General features: G+C 47.1%; 1 protein-coding gene across 4 annotated transcripts in view; it reads right to left on the bottom strand.

Moving 5' to 3' along the window:
* Positions 1-15,204, bottom strand: part of Eefsec (eukaryotic elongation factor, selenocysteine-tRNA specific) — a 226,172-nt gene extending 210,968 nt beyond the window's left edge. For 3 of the 4 annotated variants that reach the window (XM_057770227.1, XM_057770243.1, XM_057770251.1), the window contains exon 1: positions 14,894-15,204. In XM_057770227.1, the coding sequence (XP_057626210.1) occupies positions 14,894-15,167 (274 nt within the window). In that variant the 5' untranslated portion in view covers positions 15,168-15,204. The remainder of the gene's footprint in view (positions 1-14,893) is intronic. The other variant, XM_057770235.1, reaches the window with a different exon arrangement.
* Positions 15,205-16,074: the final 870 nt, after the last annotated feature.

Below are 16,074 nucleotides of genomic sequence, written 5' to 3'. Positions count from 1 at the left end.
CTTACAGTTTATTTTGTCTTGAAAACGTCTGAGGTCATTCTAACTGTGCTGACCTGTGAACTCACACAGGATCACCCATCTGAGACTGCAAGTAAACACTGCCCTCTTGTGCACCAAACAGCTCCAACTAGCAGAGGGTGTATCTACCCACATCCAGTAGATAGCTTATGGGGTAGAGCTGGGTCTCCTAGCCTGGGGACTTGTCAGGAAGAGGAAGACACACATCTGTTACTAGAGTGTTTACTGCGTGTCCCCAGACTGCCTTCTGAGGCAGATTTTGAGATAAGAAGAACAGGGAAGACTCAGCTGGAGAAATCAGACTAAATGCAATGGACTCTTACAGTCCCTAAGAAACACTCAAAAAGCTGTTGGTTGTCATGAGAACTTTTATTATGCACTTTTAAAAACTTTTAGAAATGATTGATAAACTTAAAATAATGAGTAAGCAGCACGTCCATTTATCTAAGAAATCTGCACAGAGGAAAAAAACCCATTTGGTTCCAGAGCCCCTCAGGTTGTTTCTGCACAGACACAAGTACTTCCTCGAGACAGAAGGACAAGCTGGCATCTCAAGAAAGTTCTAAAGATGTCTGTTACTGTTCCCTTGTTTTGAGAAAAGGGAACTAGTGGTGTAGCTCAGTGACAGAGTGGATCCCAGTCCCCTAGGTCCAACAACCCAATACTGCAACAAAAGGACATGGCGAACTTAGGAAAGGGCAGAAGACACCCACAGGAATCTGAGGCCAGTGCCACCTGCTCAGCAGTAAAGCCCTGGGGAAAGAGCTGGGCATCTCTGAAATCAGTTTCCAGTTCTGCTCTAAACAACAAATCATCAGAATGTTAGTACCCATTCTTCTACTTCATGGACACAACTGGGAAACAAAACCATTGCAACCTCAGTTCTCCCCAAAAGGTAAACTCTGCCCCATCCCTACCTTATGAATTACCTTCCACCCAGGACATCCCACAGGAGGGATGGGAGGGAAACATCAAGGACAGAATGCCAAGAAGACAAGCAAAGAAAGGCGTGTGGCCAGGTTCCAGCCACATCCTATCCGCTCACCAGCTCTGCGAGCAGATGCCTTATTTGACATCTCTGCTGTCCACTCAGGAATGCTTCCTTCCCACTCTGTGCCTAGAGCCAGAGATGCCAGTGTGCCAGTGTCTACTGGTTAGTCACAACTACAGAATAGTGAAACTAACTTCTGTCATGCCAGGATCACCTGCTAACCCTATGTTCACCTCAGCCCATTGCTCTACCAAAGGAAATAGTACAGAGTGTTCACCTAGTACACACAAGGCCCTAGATCCTATTCTCCAATACTGCAATGAGAACAACAAAAAAGAGCTCAAGGGAAGGATAGAAAACACCCACGTGAATCTGAGGTCTGGTAACAGAAACAGACAGCACTAAGGACATTCAAAAGCCAACAGAAAAAGCTTGGTGTGGCCACACACCTCCAAAGGGCTGGTCTGTGTGTCCCTGGATCACAACATACCATTGCTTATCCTAAAGCAAAAACAGGACTAGCAGAGTCCAAGTGTGCATATCTGCCCAAAGATACCTGCAATTGCCTGCCACCCACTGTCCCCATTACAAACCAGTCCAAGCTGCCCCTCCTCAGATCCCTTGTAGATGCTGCTCCTCTGTCATGCAGTACCTATCCCCAACTCACCAGTGGCTGGCCCCAATCTTCTCCAGAATTTACTTTCGAGTTAACTCTATCACCTCGGGGAGGCCTCAAGGAGATACCCAAAGCCAACAGTCCTGTGTCATCCTTAGTACTGACTACAGCTCACAAGTCTTCATGGTTTTGTTTACTTCCTGATACTTGCCCCCACCTGTCTGGAAAGCTAGGGGAACTTCTGTCTTGCTAGCATGCAAATCTCTCTGAGACTGCTAAATGGACTTGATTAATATGATGATCCACCTCTCCTTCTGTGCCATCAAGCTAGCAGAATTTTTAAGGTCGCCTCGCCCTACTTTTAGGATTTTAAGAGGCCCAAGAAAAAACAAAGTCAAGAAGCTGAGCCAGGGGTTCCAGCAGCCCCAAAGCCTGCATTAAAGTGTATGACACAAAACAAGCAAGGTCCAGTCTCAATCACCATACATTAGATGCCCACAAGGACTTGTGCTGGTACCATCACGGTCACATTGCCCAAAACAAAAAAGGAGTGAAGGATGATGGATTGGCTAGTTGGTGGAGGGAAGAGAAAGGCAGGATGGAACAAGCATCAGGGATTCAGTCTTGAGAAGTAACAGGACAGAGGAACACCAGCGCCCTTCTCCAGACTTGAGGAGCTTTCTTGCCGATCCCAGGAAGTTCATTGATATGTGGTCAGTGGGACCGATTATCACCGCTGATTTTCCAGGTTCCTAAGAACTTGGTGCTCTAGGATTTTATATTCAGCAGGATTGCCTATCATAGCCAATCACCTCTTTGGTCATGATGTCAGGCAGGACATGGCAGAGCTGAGCTTGCCCACTGGATAGCTGGAGGCCTCCATCTCCTTTACCAGCAACAGCCACAGGCTTGCATTATGCTCATTTCCCCATCTCTGAGCTCTGGGGCAAGTTTAAAAGTCCCCCCGCCTCAGAATCAGGTCTGAATTAATACCCTTCCTTAAAAGAACGCCAGTAGCAAAGTGAAAACAGACGTACTAGACAATGCCCTTTGAAAGCCTCAGCAGGGACAGCGGGTGACAATGCAGCCAGTGGCTCTGAAAGAAACCTTAAGGTTAAAGGTTCATGAAGGCAGAAGAATTACCAAAGTACAAGTTTGTTCAAATTTCCTCCTGCAGATTTAAACAACCAGGGTCAAGCTGAAGACTGCCGACAAAACCCTGTCAGATGACACAGCCCTTTTGAACTGCATGGAGAAAGGAAAATACACGGTCTGGGAGGGATCTATGCTTTAGCTTTTAAAAATGTTCTTGAAAGGGTCACTCCTGTTAACTCAAAATCGGCCTGCCGAAGGATGTTTGAATACTGTTACTCTACAAAAACAGGGCTGCCAGGCCCTCACCGTGTGCGGCGAGCCACACCGAGGTCGTCGTGTTCTCGGCATTAGTGTGCTGACCCTCTGTGGGCCGTGAAATTAACCATCAGCATAGCAGAAATCTGCTATGAGTTAAACTACTTTGCTACGCAAAGTGGCCTGAAAATGAAAAGTGAGGATTGAATTTCCATTGAGAGATTAACTTGTCTAACCTCAAGGCAGGCTTCCTCCACTGTTGAACTCTGGTCAGTCCCTTAAAGCACCACAGGAATAAGGCTGCTTGGTGCAGGCAGTAGGAATGATCTCTTTATCTACCCATCCATCCACCCATCCATTCATCCATCCACCCACCCATCCATCCAGTAACTCCTGAGTGCCTACACATATGTGCCAATTATCCAGATGGGGCCAGGTCCCATCCTATCCCCTTAGAGGCCAAATTAAATAACAACAGGTCCCAGCCCACAAAGAGTTTACCCAATAAATACAAAATGAGTAAGATAGAAGGAATAAGCTCCTAAAAGTATGCACAGGGTGCTACAAGCCATCAGTGAAGCTACCTAGTGTAGCCTGAGGAGATCAGGCTCCCCAGAAAAATGCTTGTTATCAGAAGGTACCATCTGAGAGAGCATGTTCTGTCTGTGTAGAAGTATCCAAGCAGTGCCATGCAGTCCCAGAGGGAGAAAACCCAAAATCTATCAGGAAGGACCACATCAGTCATGATGAGGGGCTTGGGCTTTCTGCCAACAGAAAGCAACTGAAGACTTACGCAGAGAGGTATAGAAAGTACCTAAGAAGAATTTCTGGTTGCAGACTGGGAGATTGAGTTCACTCTGTCAGGAGCTAAGCCAGGCCCAAAGCAGCAGTCACACTGATGAAACTGCTCAAGGTACAAGGCCACCAAGTGGCTCCTGTGAGGATGAGGAGGAGGAAAGCCCAAGGATCATTTCATAGGCCATGCTCTGAAGGGGCACTAGGAAGATAAGCAGGATGAGGGGGACTGGTAGGTGTACAAAACGAGTAGAGAGCAAGTCTGGAATTCAAGGAAGGAAAGGAGCCCCAAGCTCCCTCCCAGAAAGATAGCAGCCCCTAGCAACAAACCACATGCAGCAGATAGCACCAACCCTGATCTTCAGTAGGGATGCGGAACTAGCCATATCTCGGTCCATGCAGCGCTGCACTGAGGTACAATTTGTATTTCCATGCCTTGATACAAAGGCTCTAATGGCTACCCAACACTCACAGTCACACTACACAATCAGAACATTACTATCTGAGCCTGTTACTAGCTTACTTTCTGTGAATTCCATGTTCTGCTTCTGCCTTGTCTGTCTATGTACTCTGGGTCCTCTAGCTAAAATGTCCCCCATCATCTTCACCAGTAAACTCTCAACAATATTCACTGGGAAGTTCTGTTGGAAATGTGGCAGTCCTTCAGAGCAGGCTGTTAGGCTATGCAGTAAAGGGGCACTGGCAATAGATTATCTACTGGATGCCAATCTTTGCCAGTTTGTGGTTTTCTAGTCTCTAGGTGTCAGGCTGAAGTGTTAAAGAAATAGAGCCTTCTTTCTTAGGTCTGTCTTCCTCTTCTAGAGCTAAGCTCTGCAGATCATCCCTGAGCTTGCCCTAAGCCATCATTTCTAGAATAGGAAATACCTAAGTACACACATACTGGGTCTCTGGTGCCTGTGCCAAGTGAGGAAGATGACTCACCTGGAAACAACCACAGTGGAGTAGCTGTCTTCAGATGTCACAATACAATGCAGATGAGCAGTTTGAGCTCTAGTGTCAAGGTCAGATGGCCAAGGGCAGCAGCCATTGACTTACCCTAGGCTTTAAACCTACAGGAAAAGGCCATGCCCAGCAGGTCCTTCAACCAAGCAAAGCAACATTAGTGCATTTCCAGCACTGCTTTTAAAAGAAAACGTCAAGTTTATCTTTAGGTAGCACCTGGGTGTGCCACCAAATAAATATCCTCAGGAAGTAGGTTAGAGACAAAGGAAATCATTTTAGTCTTCCTGAAGGCTCCACGACAAGAGAAACATCATCACAATACAGTGACAGAGAAAGAGGGAAAGTCAACTCTCTGAACAGCTAAGTTGTTTTTTCTCCTGCCAAGAGGAGCATCCACATTAGCTAGGTCTTCCCTCCTATCCAGTAAGGACACTTCAAAGCAGCAGGGGCCCAACCTGCACAGCACAAGAAAATGAAAGACCCAATTAACAAGAAGCAAAACTCAAATAGTTCAGAGAAGAGTGGTGAGCAGTGCAGGGGAGGATGGTGACAGAACCTGGGCCTATCTGTGCCCATCCGACTTGCTATACATATAAACTACTCTTCAGGAGCTATAGTCTTCTTCTGATATCGACATGGGCTGAGGCATGACTGCAATCCTGGGCAAAGGCATGGCAAGAACCAGGCCTGAGACAGGCTTTGAGAATTCAGTAGGTGTCGGAGGTCTCAAATGGTGTCTACAAGGCAGTATATGTCCTCTAAACCTATACTTACCCTCTCCTGAGAGGCAGAAGCTCCTCAGCCTTGCTTGGCACTCCATACCAGCACCCCAGATCTCTATGTTCTTCCTAAGGCCACCCATCTGCTTGCCTGCATGCTTGCTTGCTGTTGGAGGGTCACATGCAGAAGGCCTACCCCTAAAGCCACTTGTCCTGGACCCTTCTCCAGAATCCACGGGAGCTTGTGGAAAGCATTATAATAAGGACCCCTGATTAAAACACACTCCCTCCTACAAAGGAGCCAGTTTCTGAGTTCTATCCCAGCCAGTCACTAGCCACTGAGCCTGTTACCGGCTTCCTCTTTCACAAGCTCCATGCCCTGGTCCTGCCTTGTCTGTCTGCATGCTAGATCGTCTAGGTGAAAGAAATGTCCTCCATCTTCTTCACCAGTAAGCTCTCAATCATCCTCTCTGGACTGGCGTGGTGCCTCACCACCTCATACTTCCCCCACCAGACTAGCTTGTTCTCACAGCCCTTAACTTTGCTGAGGTTACTCTCTGTGGTCTTTCTGCCTAGAAATTTCCAGGTCATCTATTTAGGCCTGGCCTTGTGTCCCCATCAGGGGGTTGTCCTTTCTGCTTGTGCCACAACACATTCACATATCACATCACACTGGTTCTCCTGATCAAGACTCTTACAACCCTGCATTTTATCTGCCTAACCCAATGCCTCCTGCCTCTCTTGACTACAAGACCCTTGAAGACATGCATGGCTTATATCTGGCTTCACATCCAAACAGCAGTAGGTGCACACAGAACCAAAGTGAATGGATAAAAAACACCAAAACAGCTGGGCATAATGGCACACACCTAGCACTCGAGGCAAAGACAGGCAAATCTCTGTGAGTTCGAGGCCAGTCTGGTCTACATATGAGTTCCAGGACAGCCAAAGCTACATAGTGAGAACTTGTCTTTAAAAAAACAAAACAAACAAAACAAAAACAAAAGCCACCAAGATATCACCATCTGACCCTCTCTTACCAGAAGTCCCTAGGACAGGGGTCTCTATATAGGCTAGGCAATGCACAGAAGGAAGCAACCTGCATGGCTTAGTAAGATAACAAGTATTATATCTATTTTATCACAATTAAAAGCAGATTTCATTTTTTAAGATATGAAGTATAGTTACACGCTACAGTATGGATTAACTTGAAAAAGCATGCTCTACACTGGGAATGCCATAATACACTGGGAATGCCATAATACACTGGGAATGCCATAATACACTGGGAATGCCAGAAGCAGGAACACTGCAAGGTCAAGGTCAGCGTGGGCTACCCAGTGAGACCCTTTTTTCAAAACAACTACAAAGCACATCCCAACCACAAGCCAGGCACAAAATAATTCCATTTCTGTCAAATTCTAGAAAAGGCAAATCTACAGAGCTGTGAAGGAGGCAGCAACTGCCCAGGTCTGCAGAACTGATCAAGAGCAAACACAGTGCCTCTTTGTGGAGGACAGACACCATAAGCACATGGGAAACCATTGAGCATGATGAACTGCATGCTATCGGAACAAAACTGCTTTTAAAAATTATCATGTACTTTCTGTGCGGCAGGCCAGAGAGCTACAGAAAACACAGGCATCATCCCTATCCCATAGTGCTTCCAACAGCAGAGGACAAAACAGTGCTCAGTTCAGACTGGCTCCTAGCAACAACAGGCTGCTGCCTCAGAAATGCCACCCTCCTGGAACCAGGGCTATAAGGTTGCTGAAGGCTAGAGCTATGGACAGCATCACCTTCTACATGCTACCAAAGCCCTTATTGAGAAGGGAACAGATAATCATGAAGGCTCAGCCCCAGCCTGCCTGACATTCCACTGAACAAAAGAATCACCAAGAAGGGCCAGGTCCTGGGGCTTCATTTATAGGTTATATCTTCTGAGATGCCTGCACAAATCTTACCCCAACCTGAATGAAGTGGTTCTGAAAGAAAATTCAGAGACATGTGGATGCAGACAGGAGATGTTCAACAAAAAGCTTAAAAGCAATTAATTTTAAGTGATCACAGCTTTACCAAAGCTGTGGCTACAATTTCCTTCTGACTTTGATTATAACCTTCCAGTGAAATATTTGCCTCAAGAAGGCAAAGTCTTTGCATTATTTTCTATTCCTAGCATGACTACAAAAATATTCTTTGATTTAACATTTGATATGTTTTGTTCTCAAGGGCAAGCCCCATGAGAAGAAAAATGTACCCCAACGGAATGAAATATGACTACCTGCTTCCATTTTTCTTTCCTGTTGGTTCCTGCTCAAATATTCTGCATTAATTTAAACTCAAGACTGTGTCTGATGTTCTGCCGCTCCCACACTGTCACCCCAACCAAAGCAAAGTCACCCGCTGTCCAGCTCCAAGAGAAAGTGGCACAGAGCAGCTCAACTTGAGTCTCCTGGAGACAGCTAAGGCACTGCAGCTTGGAAGGAGATCAAGTGGGGTCAGGGAGCGATAAGGCGCCAGGCACAGCAGAAACACTTGTATTTCTACAGCAGCGCACTGCAGCAGGGAGCACTTCCTACTGACCAAAGAGCCTTTGAAGCAAGGGAAAGCAAGGAACTCACGTTGGCCCAGCATCACCTAATAGAGGAGAATACAAAAGCTGTACCAGACGGCAGAATCTTCCAGGGTGTGTGTGTGTGCACTGAAAATAACAAATACAGGCACAGAGAACAGGGAATCATGGCCCAGCAGATGTCAAAGCCTCTGAGTTGAAGGAAGCACTTCCCCTTCTACACCTAACTAAGCTTCAATGTTGTAGATTAGGCATATAAGTGCCACCCTTTAACAACACATGTTCCTATACAGATTCTTACAGAAAGATCAAAAGCAAAGAAAACAAAAAGCATTTTTCATATTTGTTTCCATTAGAATAGCACTCCTGTGTCCCCTGGTTGCCAAGGCCTAGGTCCAAGCCCCCTCTGCTTACCAAGCAGCAGTCTGGCCCTAGGTACGCATGCCTAAAAGGAAAGGCCAGTATGAACTACATGAGAAATGTGGCTGATGACATACATTCTTTTCATACATAAGCCCTGTTACATTCATGAGTCCAAAGGAAAGGTCTCAGACAGAATACAGAGGGATTTAAAGGGATGGGCCTGGAAAAGCAGCTCACAGGCAGAAAGCTTTTACCCCTTGAGCACCAAGAGTACAGGAAATCAGAAAACCAATGATGACACATAGCTTAAGCTTTGCAAAAAAAGTTGTCTCCAGGGTAACAAACCAAAATCGCCCTAAGCTCCCAAGTACAGTGACTAGGTCAGATGAACAAACTCTGGTTCATTCCTATCAGGGAGTGGTCCAGAGACGGCCCTGGCCACGTGGGACTTGCATCACATAGTGGGTATGGGATGGGAGGGCTTCGAGACAAGTCAGTGGTGGCTGTTCATTAACAACTAGAACAAAAGACTCAGAGACAATACACTGTTAATCCTCACAGCCACCAGAAGACTATAAATTGCCAGGCCAAGATTCCAGCATTTTTCAGCCTTCCTCTTTCCTACTGGAGTTAGATTGAAGATGAGCCTTAAGTCTCTCACCCCAACCCAAGTCTTTAAAACATACATTGTTTAATCTTTTTGAAGTTCTAACCCTGAAAGATTTATACTTGAAAATGGATTTTAGAAAAATATCGCCCTAAAGCACTACCACGAGGGGAGGAGGTGCAGTGGACAGCACACTTTTCATTTACTCTAGGAAAGCCAGACAATGGCTGTAGAGGCACATGGGCTAAGTTCAAACCTGGCTTACAGTAACTGTGTCCCTGCTCTCTCTGAGGTACAGTTTTCTTCAACTGTAAAAAGTGAATTTCACCTTTACTCCCCAGGGAAGCTGTGAGGGTTAAGAAAATATTAACAAAATGGGCCAACGCACCAACCAGGACAGCACCAGATAACTGACACATGCATTTGTCACCTCCAGCCCCGAGTACCACCAGGTGCTTCAGCTCAGCCGCAAGGAAGATGAAATCAGTTTTCATGAAGAAAGGATTCTTGTTTCTAGAGAGTTCATCTAGGAGAACAACGGAATCAGAGAATGGGCTTTAACTTAAGAGACCATCATTTGAAGATCAGTTGTGATTGCCTCCTCCAGGGGAGTATATATTCCACAAAGGGTCTGAACCACTCAGCAAACCACTCACAGTCCAATGGCTCTCAACCTTCCTAACACTGTGACCCTTTAATACAGCTCATGTTGTGGTACCCTCCACCATAAAAAAATTTTCGTTGCTACTTCCTAACTGTAAGTTTGCTACTGTTATAAATCATAATGTAAATATCTGTGTTTTCCAATGGTCTCAGGTGACTCTTATGAAAGGGTTGTTCAACCTCCCCCCATGGGGTTGCAACCTAGAGGTTGAGAACTGTTGGCATAGTCATCCAAGGATTCCAGGAGGAGAGGACTAGAAGACCACACCTCTGTGCACAACGTCCCTGCCTGCAACTTCATACTCACAGCTCAGCTGGCCACATCATATATCTACACAGCAACGGCCTTCCAAAGTGCTCCAGGCCCTTAGGAGAAACCATCCCAAAGGCTCCCCTCTAGGATCTAACTCTGCTCAGACCTTCCACTGTAATGAACACACCGTTCATATCCCATGACATCCTGCTGCACCCCATGCTACCAGTTACCTCTGACTTTAACTGACAAAGCAGCCTCATCAAGTTGTTCCTTGCCCTAGGAAAGCTTTTCTTTCTAATGTGCCCATACCCTGTCCCTCAACAAGGGGTGGGAAGTGTCTTTTTTTTTTTTAACAGAGAATCACTATGTTACCCACGCTGGACTCAAATTCCTGGCCCAAGTAATCCTCTTGCCTCAGCAGACTGAGTAGGTAGATAGGTGCACCGCAGGCCCAGCTTAGTGAGTACTCCAGCTTCTGTCCTCTGTGCATAGAACTTCAGAGATCCCTTGAGGCATGGCAGTGTGCCTTTGTCAGCTCTCTTGTCATCTCCTGGACACCAGGATGCACTTAAAGAGGCCAGCCCCATCCTAACTCTGCCCACTAACTCACAACCAGCTAGGCCAGCAGGTGAAACACAGCTCTCCGTCCCTCAGAATTCTGTAAGAACCTGCTAGATGCCAGCCCAGGCAGCACAGAGTGCTGGCAAGTCAGATCCCACTCTGCTCTCAGAGCCCCAATTCTAGCACATGACAAGTGATACAACATACAAGGGGCATCGGGAAATGGGAAAGTATGAGGGGTAAGGGTTAGGGGCACGCCATAGAGAGGTAGGTTGGGGGGGACTCACAAATGAAGTGACATTTGAACTGGGACAAGCAACAAGGAGTCTGACATACCACAGAAGCAGTAGCAGGTGCAAAGACCTTGGGGAAAGCAATTGCTGACCTACTTAAGTAGCAGAAAAGTCAGCAGCATGACTGAAGGCCAGAAACATAGGAAAGTAGTCACTGAGGAGGCTCCAAGGAAGGCAGGACCTGGATACTGAGCCTGGAACTAGGAGGCTGAATTAGTCCAAATACAATAATATACTGGAGAGTCAGGTATGGTGGTGCATACCTATAATCCCAGCACCTGGGAGGCAGCCTGGTGGATCTCTGTGAGTTCTAGGCTAGCCTAGTCTACTTGGTGATTTCCAGAACAGTTAGGGCTAGAAAGACCCTATGCCAATAACCAAACCAAACAAAAAAGAACTGAGAAGCTAGAAGCAAAGGCTGATATGACCTGATGAACCCCTGAAAATACAGTGAATAACCCCAACCACTGTTCAGGCAGCAGTGTCCAAATGGTGGGATTCCAAAGGCATTGCCAGGATCTGGCCTGTAGTTGGTTCAGGAAGGCAAGGGCAGACTGATAGACTGGCCCTAAGAACAGCTAAGAGATGGCTTCCACCAGCAGCCCTGTACACTTTACCTGGCAGGCTTGCTTCCTCAGCTAAAAACCAATGTGATGCCTCTAGTCCACAGGATACTGCCCAGCTACAAGGTCCTCCTGGCCACAGGGGTGGACAAGAACAGGCACTCCAAACAGGAGCATACTTCCCTTCAAAAGGAAAACCTCCATCTTCCAGGTTCCCAAAAAGGAAGGTAGGGATCTAATCTCCCTAAGGAATAGTGGTCTCACCACTCCAGGGAGGTCAGGCCACATTTTAACACAAGAACAAAGTTTTCTCAAGAAATGAGCAAGAAGAGCAATAACAAGACAGGTAATGGTGGCACACACTTTTAATAGTATCACTTGGGAATTCACTTTGTGAATTCAAGGTTACAAAGCTAATTCCAGGGCAGTCAAGGTTATATAAAGAAACTGATGTAGAATTCCCCTCTGTATGCTGTGAATACTATTGGTTAATGAATAAAGCTGCTTTGGGCCTATAACAGCACAGAATAGGGCAAGGCAGGAATGCCAAGCAGAAAGAGGAGAGAGCAAGTGGAGTCAGGGAGAAGCCATGTAGGTAGCCGCCTGAGGTAGGCAGCCGCCAGAGGTAGGCAGCCGCCAGAGGTAGGCAGCCGCCAGAGGTAGGCAGCCGCCAGAGGTAGGCAGCCGCCAGAGGAGAAAGACGCGAGCCACAAGTGAGAACCTTGCTGGTAAGCCATGACCCTCATGGTAAAGTATAAAATAATAGAAATGGGTTAATTTAAGATGTAAGAGCTAGCTAGAAATATGTGTGGCGGCGCAAATGAATGCAGACAGATTATATAGATATATACAGCTTTAATAAGGAAATAGACTTACAGGACCACAGGTTCCCGCGGAGCACTGGAAAAGCGGAGCAAAAGAAAAGGGCTGCTGGGCTCATGCCCGGCAGATTTATCCGTAAACATTCGCCCGAGGCGAACACGCCCCCAATGGGTGGGGCTATGTCCCTACAAATATGCTTAAGCTATTAGCCAAACAGTACTGCAATCAATATAGTTTCTATGTGATTATTTCAGGTCTGGGCAGCCGGGAAACGAATAAGCAGTCTCCACCTACGAGAAACCCAGTCTCAAAAACAAAAAAACAAAACAAACAAAAGGACAAACAACAACAGCCAAGAAGAGAACAAATCCCCTTGTATGGTTATATAGTCTCAATCAGAACACTAAGCACTCGGGCGGTGTTTTGATCACATATACTGGGCTAATACTGAAACAGTAGCCATTTGATAATATATACTGGGCTAATACTGAAACTGTTTTGTCACCAAAGAGGTTCTATGTGAATGTACATATTGGAAGGGGTGGGCAGGAATTCAGGAAACTGGTGTCAAGGAAAGGTCCCAGCTTGGGAGACAGGCAGGCCTTGACAGACCAGCTTACTATCTGCATTCCTAAGTCCCAACTTCATTAGTGGCTACATGATAAACATGCTTCCTGCAAAGTTTGTCCAAGAAACGTAAGTATTTAAAAAGAACCATGTCAGAAAATAACTGCATGGTTAGCATTATCCAGTAGTGATGCAAGATCCAGAACTAGGTTCAAAGGCCACACAGCTAGGAAGGAAAAAAGCTGCAAATCCAGTCCTGCACACCTCCAAAAGAATGCCTGTCTTTTTGCCTGGCCTATATTTCAGATGTTTCTCCCCTTACAGCCAAGCTACATCCAATACAGTTACAGTATGTTAAAAACATAGTAAGTTAAGAAATGCACTGCACAGACACTCTGGCCTGCCACCTTAGCAGCCAGTGTGTGGTAAACAGTGGTTTGCCCTCTGGACCTTAAGGCTGACTAGGAGCTGGAGTTTGTTGCTTTGTTCAGTGTCCTGACAACCAACCAAGTCACAAACTAGGAAAGGTCAAAATTTTATTGAACTTGTACCATTTGCACACCATCATAAAGATGAAAAATCATGAAGTTATTACAAGGCAGATTCTGTATTTACCAGAAAAGACTTAATTGTTCTTTCCTTTTTTGTTGGTAACACGGAGGATAGAACCAAGAGATTCCTCCACACTAGGCAGACACTCCACCACTGAGACACAGGCCAACCCTCCTCCTCGTCTTTACCCCATGTGCTTCACCTCCAACTTATACCAGTTTGGAGGACATTTTCTAAAACGTTTTTGAATATGACCAGTCAGAATAGAGCTGGAGATGTTAGTTTTGTTTGTTTCTTTACTGTGTGGTCTTTAATGAGTGGATTATGGGTTGAAGAGACAGTGCAAGAGAGTGACCTTGGACAGGTAAGCCTCCTTTTCCACTTGAGTGAAACAGGGAAACGGTCTCAGACTGCCTGCAGCACAGAGAAAAGGAGGCCACAAAGATCAAGGCACTTAACTAATTATTGCAACTGGGACCTGGAATGCCTAGGGACTAATGAACCATCTGCCCCGTATATATTCAGGCATATGCTTAGAGAAAACTGCTGGGAAGAAACCCAAGGGCAACGGGGCAGGTAGGAAATGGGTCACTGGGGTTACAGCAGGTAGCCTCAGCCATATATGTATTTGTGCTGGGTACTTATGAAAACAGGTTATGGGGTCCTGTCTGTAGACCTAAGTGTAGTTAAACAAGTGTGCAAAAGGAATTTTAAAAGGCATAAGGATAGTTTCAAAATGGAAAGGGTCCAGAGTTGAGCAAAGTGGGGTAGTGAGGAGAGGTTTTGTTTATAAAGCCCTCTTCCTAAGTAGCCTGTATTTAAAGACTAGTTAAGCAGTACAAATCCTAGGGGTAGATTTTAGCAGTACTCTTCACGACGGAAAACACACAGACCCTTTACCTTAGACAGTTCAGACCCAACTTACTCTGCTACACTAGGGCATGCCCCAAAGCCTTCTGGATAGAATAGTCACTACTGCATGGCTAGCCAGCCCTCGGAAAACCACAAAAGTCTATCAAGAAAATGCTGGTGTAAGTGTACACAATGGAACATTGTGTGAGTTTTAAAACTGAGTGATGGAACTTTATGTTTCCATACGGAGCAGTCTCCAGACAGTGCTGATTTGTATATAAAAAGGGAGAGATGAGGTCTCGAGAAAGAGCCCAGGGACAGGGCACTTGCCTCTTATGATCTGGGCACTAGGTTTGCGCTCTCCGGCCCCTCCCCGAAGTACTACAACAGGAGAAGAAAAGCCGGGATCTTTTCAAATCCGCGATTTGCCGGCATTTCTGTGTACTTTTCCTGAAACCATCCATACCATACATAGAACGCTGGGAACAATGTCAGGGAGGGAGAATGGGGAGACCAAACGTCAGGTGAATGGTGACTTTTTTGAAACTTTTGCGTACACACTTTTTGCAGGGTTTGTTTCCTTGATTGCTTTTCTAGGAGAGCATCTCGCTGCACGGCAGTGAAGGCGGGAACGGCGTACGCGTCTGTGGGCTGTGAGTTCGAGCCCCCAAGCCTCCCGGGCGGGCGGGCGGCCAGGCCTAGGCAGTCAGGCCAGTCCCTTCCCGCGAGCTCGGACCCCGAGCCCGGCTCCCGCCCCGGCCCGCGCTCACCGCCAATGATGGTCCGGATGAGGGAGGCGTGCCCGGGGCAGTCGACCAGTGTGACCTGCAGCTGCGTGTCGTCGGTCCCGGGTTCAGTTCCCGGCAACGGCACGACGAAACAGGAGAAGCCCAGGTCGAGCGTTATGCCGCGCTCGCGGCTCTGCGGCTGCTTGTCGAAGGCGGCGGTGGAGGCTGTAGTGCTCAGCGCGCGCGCTAGCGCTGTCTTGCCGCTGTCTATGTGGCCCAGCACGCCCACATTCACATTCACCCGCCGGGCCGCCATGCCGCCGCCGCCTCGCACGCCGCCGCTTGAGCGCCGGCTAGGCGGTCCGCCCGCTAAGCCGCACCCCCCCGCAACTCGCGCCGAGCGCACCGGTTCCGGCACGGAAGCTTCCGCCCTCGGGCGATCACAGCGGTACCTCGGAGACCAGAGAATGTCGGGTACAAGCAAGGTGGGACTAGAGCCTAATTGCCTACCTAGGGTTGCTGTCACCGGGCTCCCCCAACCAAGTGTCGCCAGCCTGAGAGTGGAGATTCCTCCTTCCATGTATTCACCCTTCTATTCATCCTCTCACCCACCCATCCGTCGTCCATCCATCCATCCTTTCTTCCTTCCATCATTCCACCCACCCATTCATCCATGCCCCCTTCTATCCTCCCATCCATCCCTCCAAATACGTTCCTTCGTTCATCATCCATTTCTGCCAGCCTTTATTACGTGCAGACTGTATACATAGCACTGGGATGTGGTGACCGACATACTAGCTGTGAAAGCAGGAGGAGTGTGCCTAAGCTGGACTATCTGGAAAGAATAGAGATGGGGAGGTGAGCACCCTGGTAAGGCTCAGGTAAGACCCCGTCAAGCTCTGCCACTAGAATTCCAGTGCAGCTTGAGAAGTTCCCTTTGGAAACCTAGAAGCACTGTGAAAACATGGAAGAGGATCTCACTGACTCAGAGGAAAAAAAAAAAAAAAACTCACCTTGGAGTCTAGGCTTCCATGGCAGGCTGCAATTTAAAATTTCGTTTGAAATGTGTGGTGAATGTTCTGTCAGCACAACTCCTTTCAGGTTTTGAAAGGTGCCTAGAACCATGAAAGAGGTCACAAACCTAAGTGGTTGCTCTGGCAAAGACTAAAACCCAAAGAAAAGAAGGTACCTGGGGCTTCACAAGGGAGAGAGATGAGGACTCC

The sequence above is a fragment of the Chionomys nivalis genome, chromosome 1 (genome assembly GCF_950005125.1).
Source record: "Chionomys nivalis chromosome 1, mChiNiv1.1, whole genome shotgun sequence".
Taxonomy (NCBI): domain Eukaryota; kingdom Metazoa; phylum Chordata; class Mammalia; order Rodentia; family Cricetidae; genus Chionomys; species Chionomys nivalis.
Note: the sequence above shows the minus strand (reverse complement) of the source record. Positions and strands in the feature narration are given on the sequence as shown.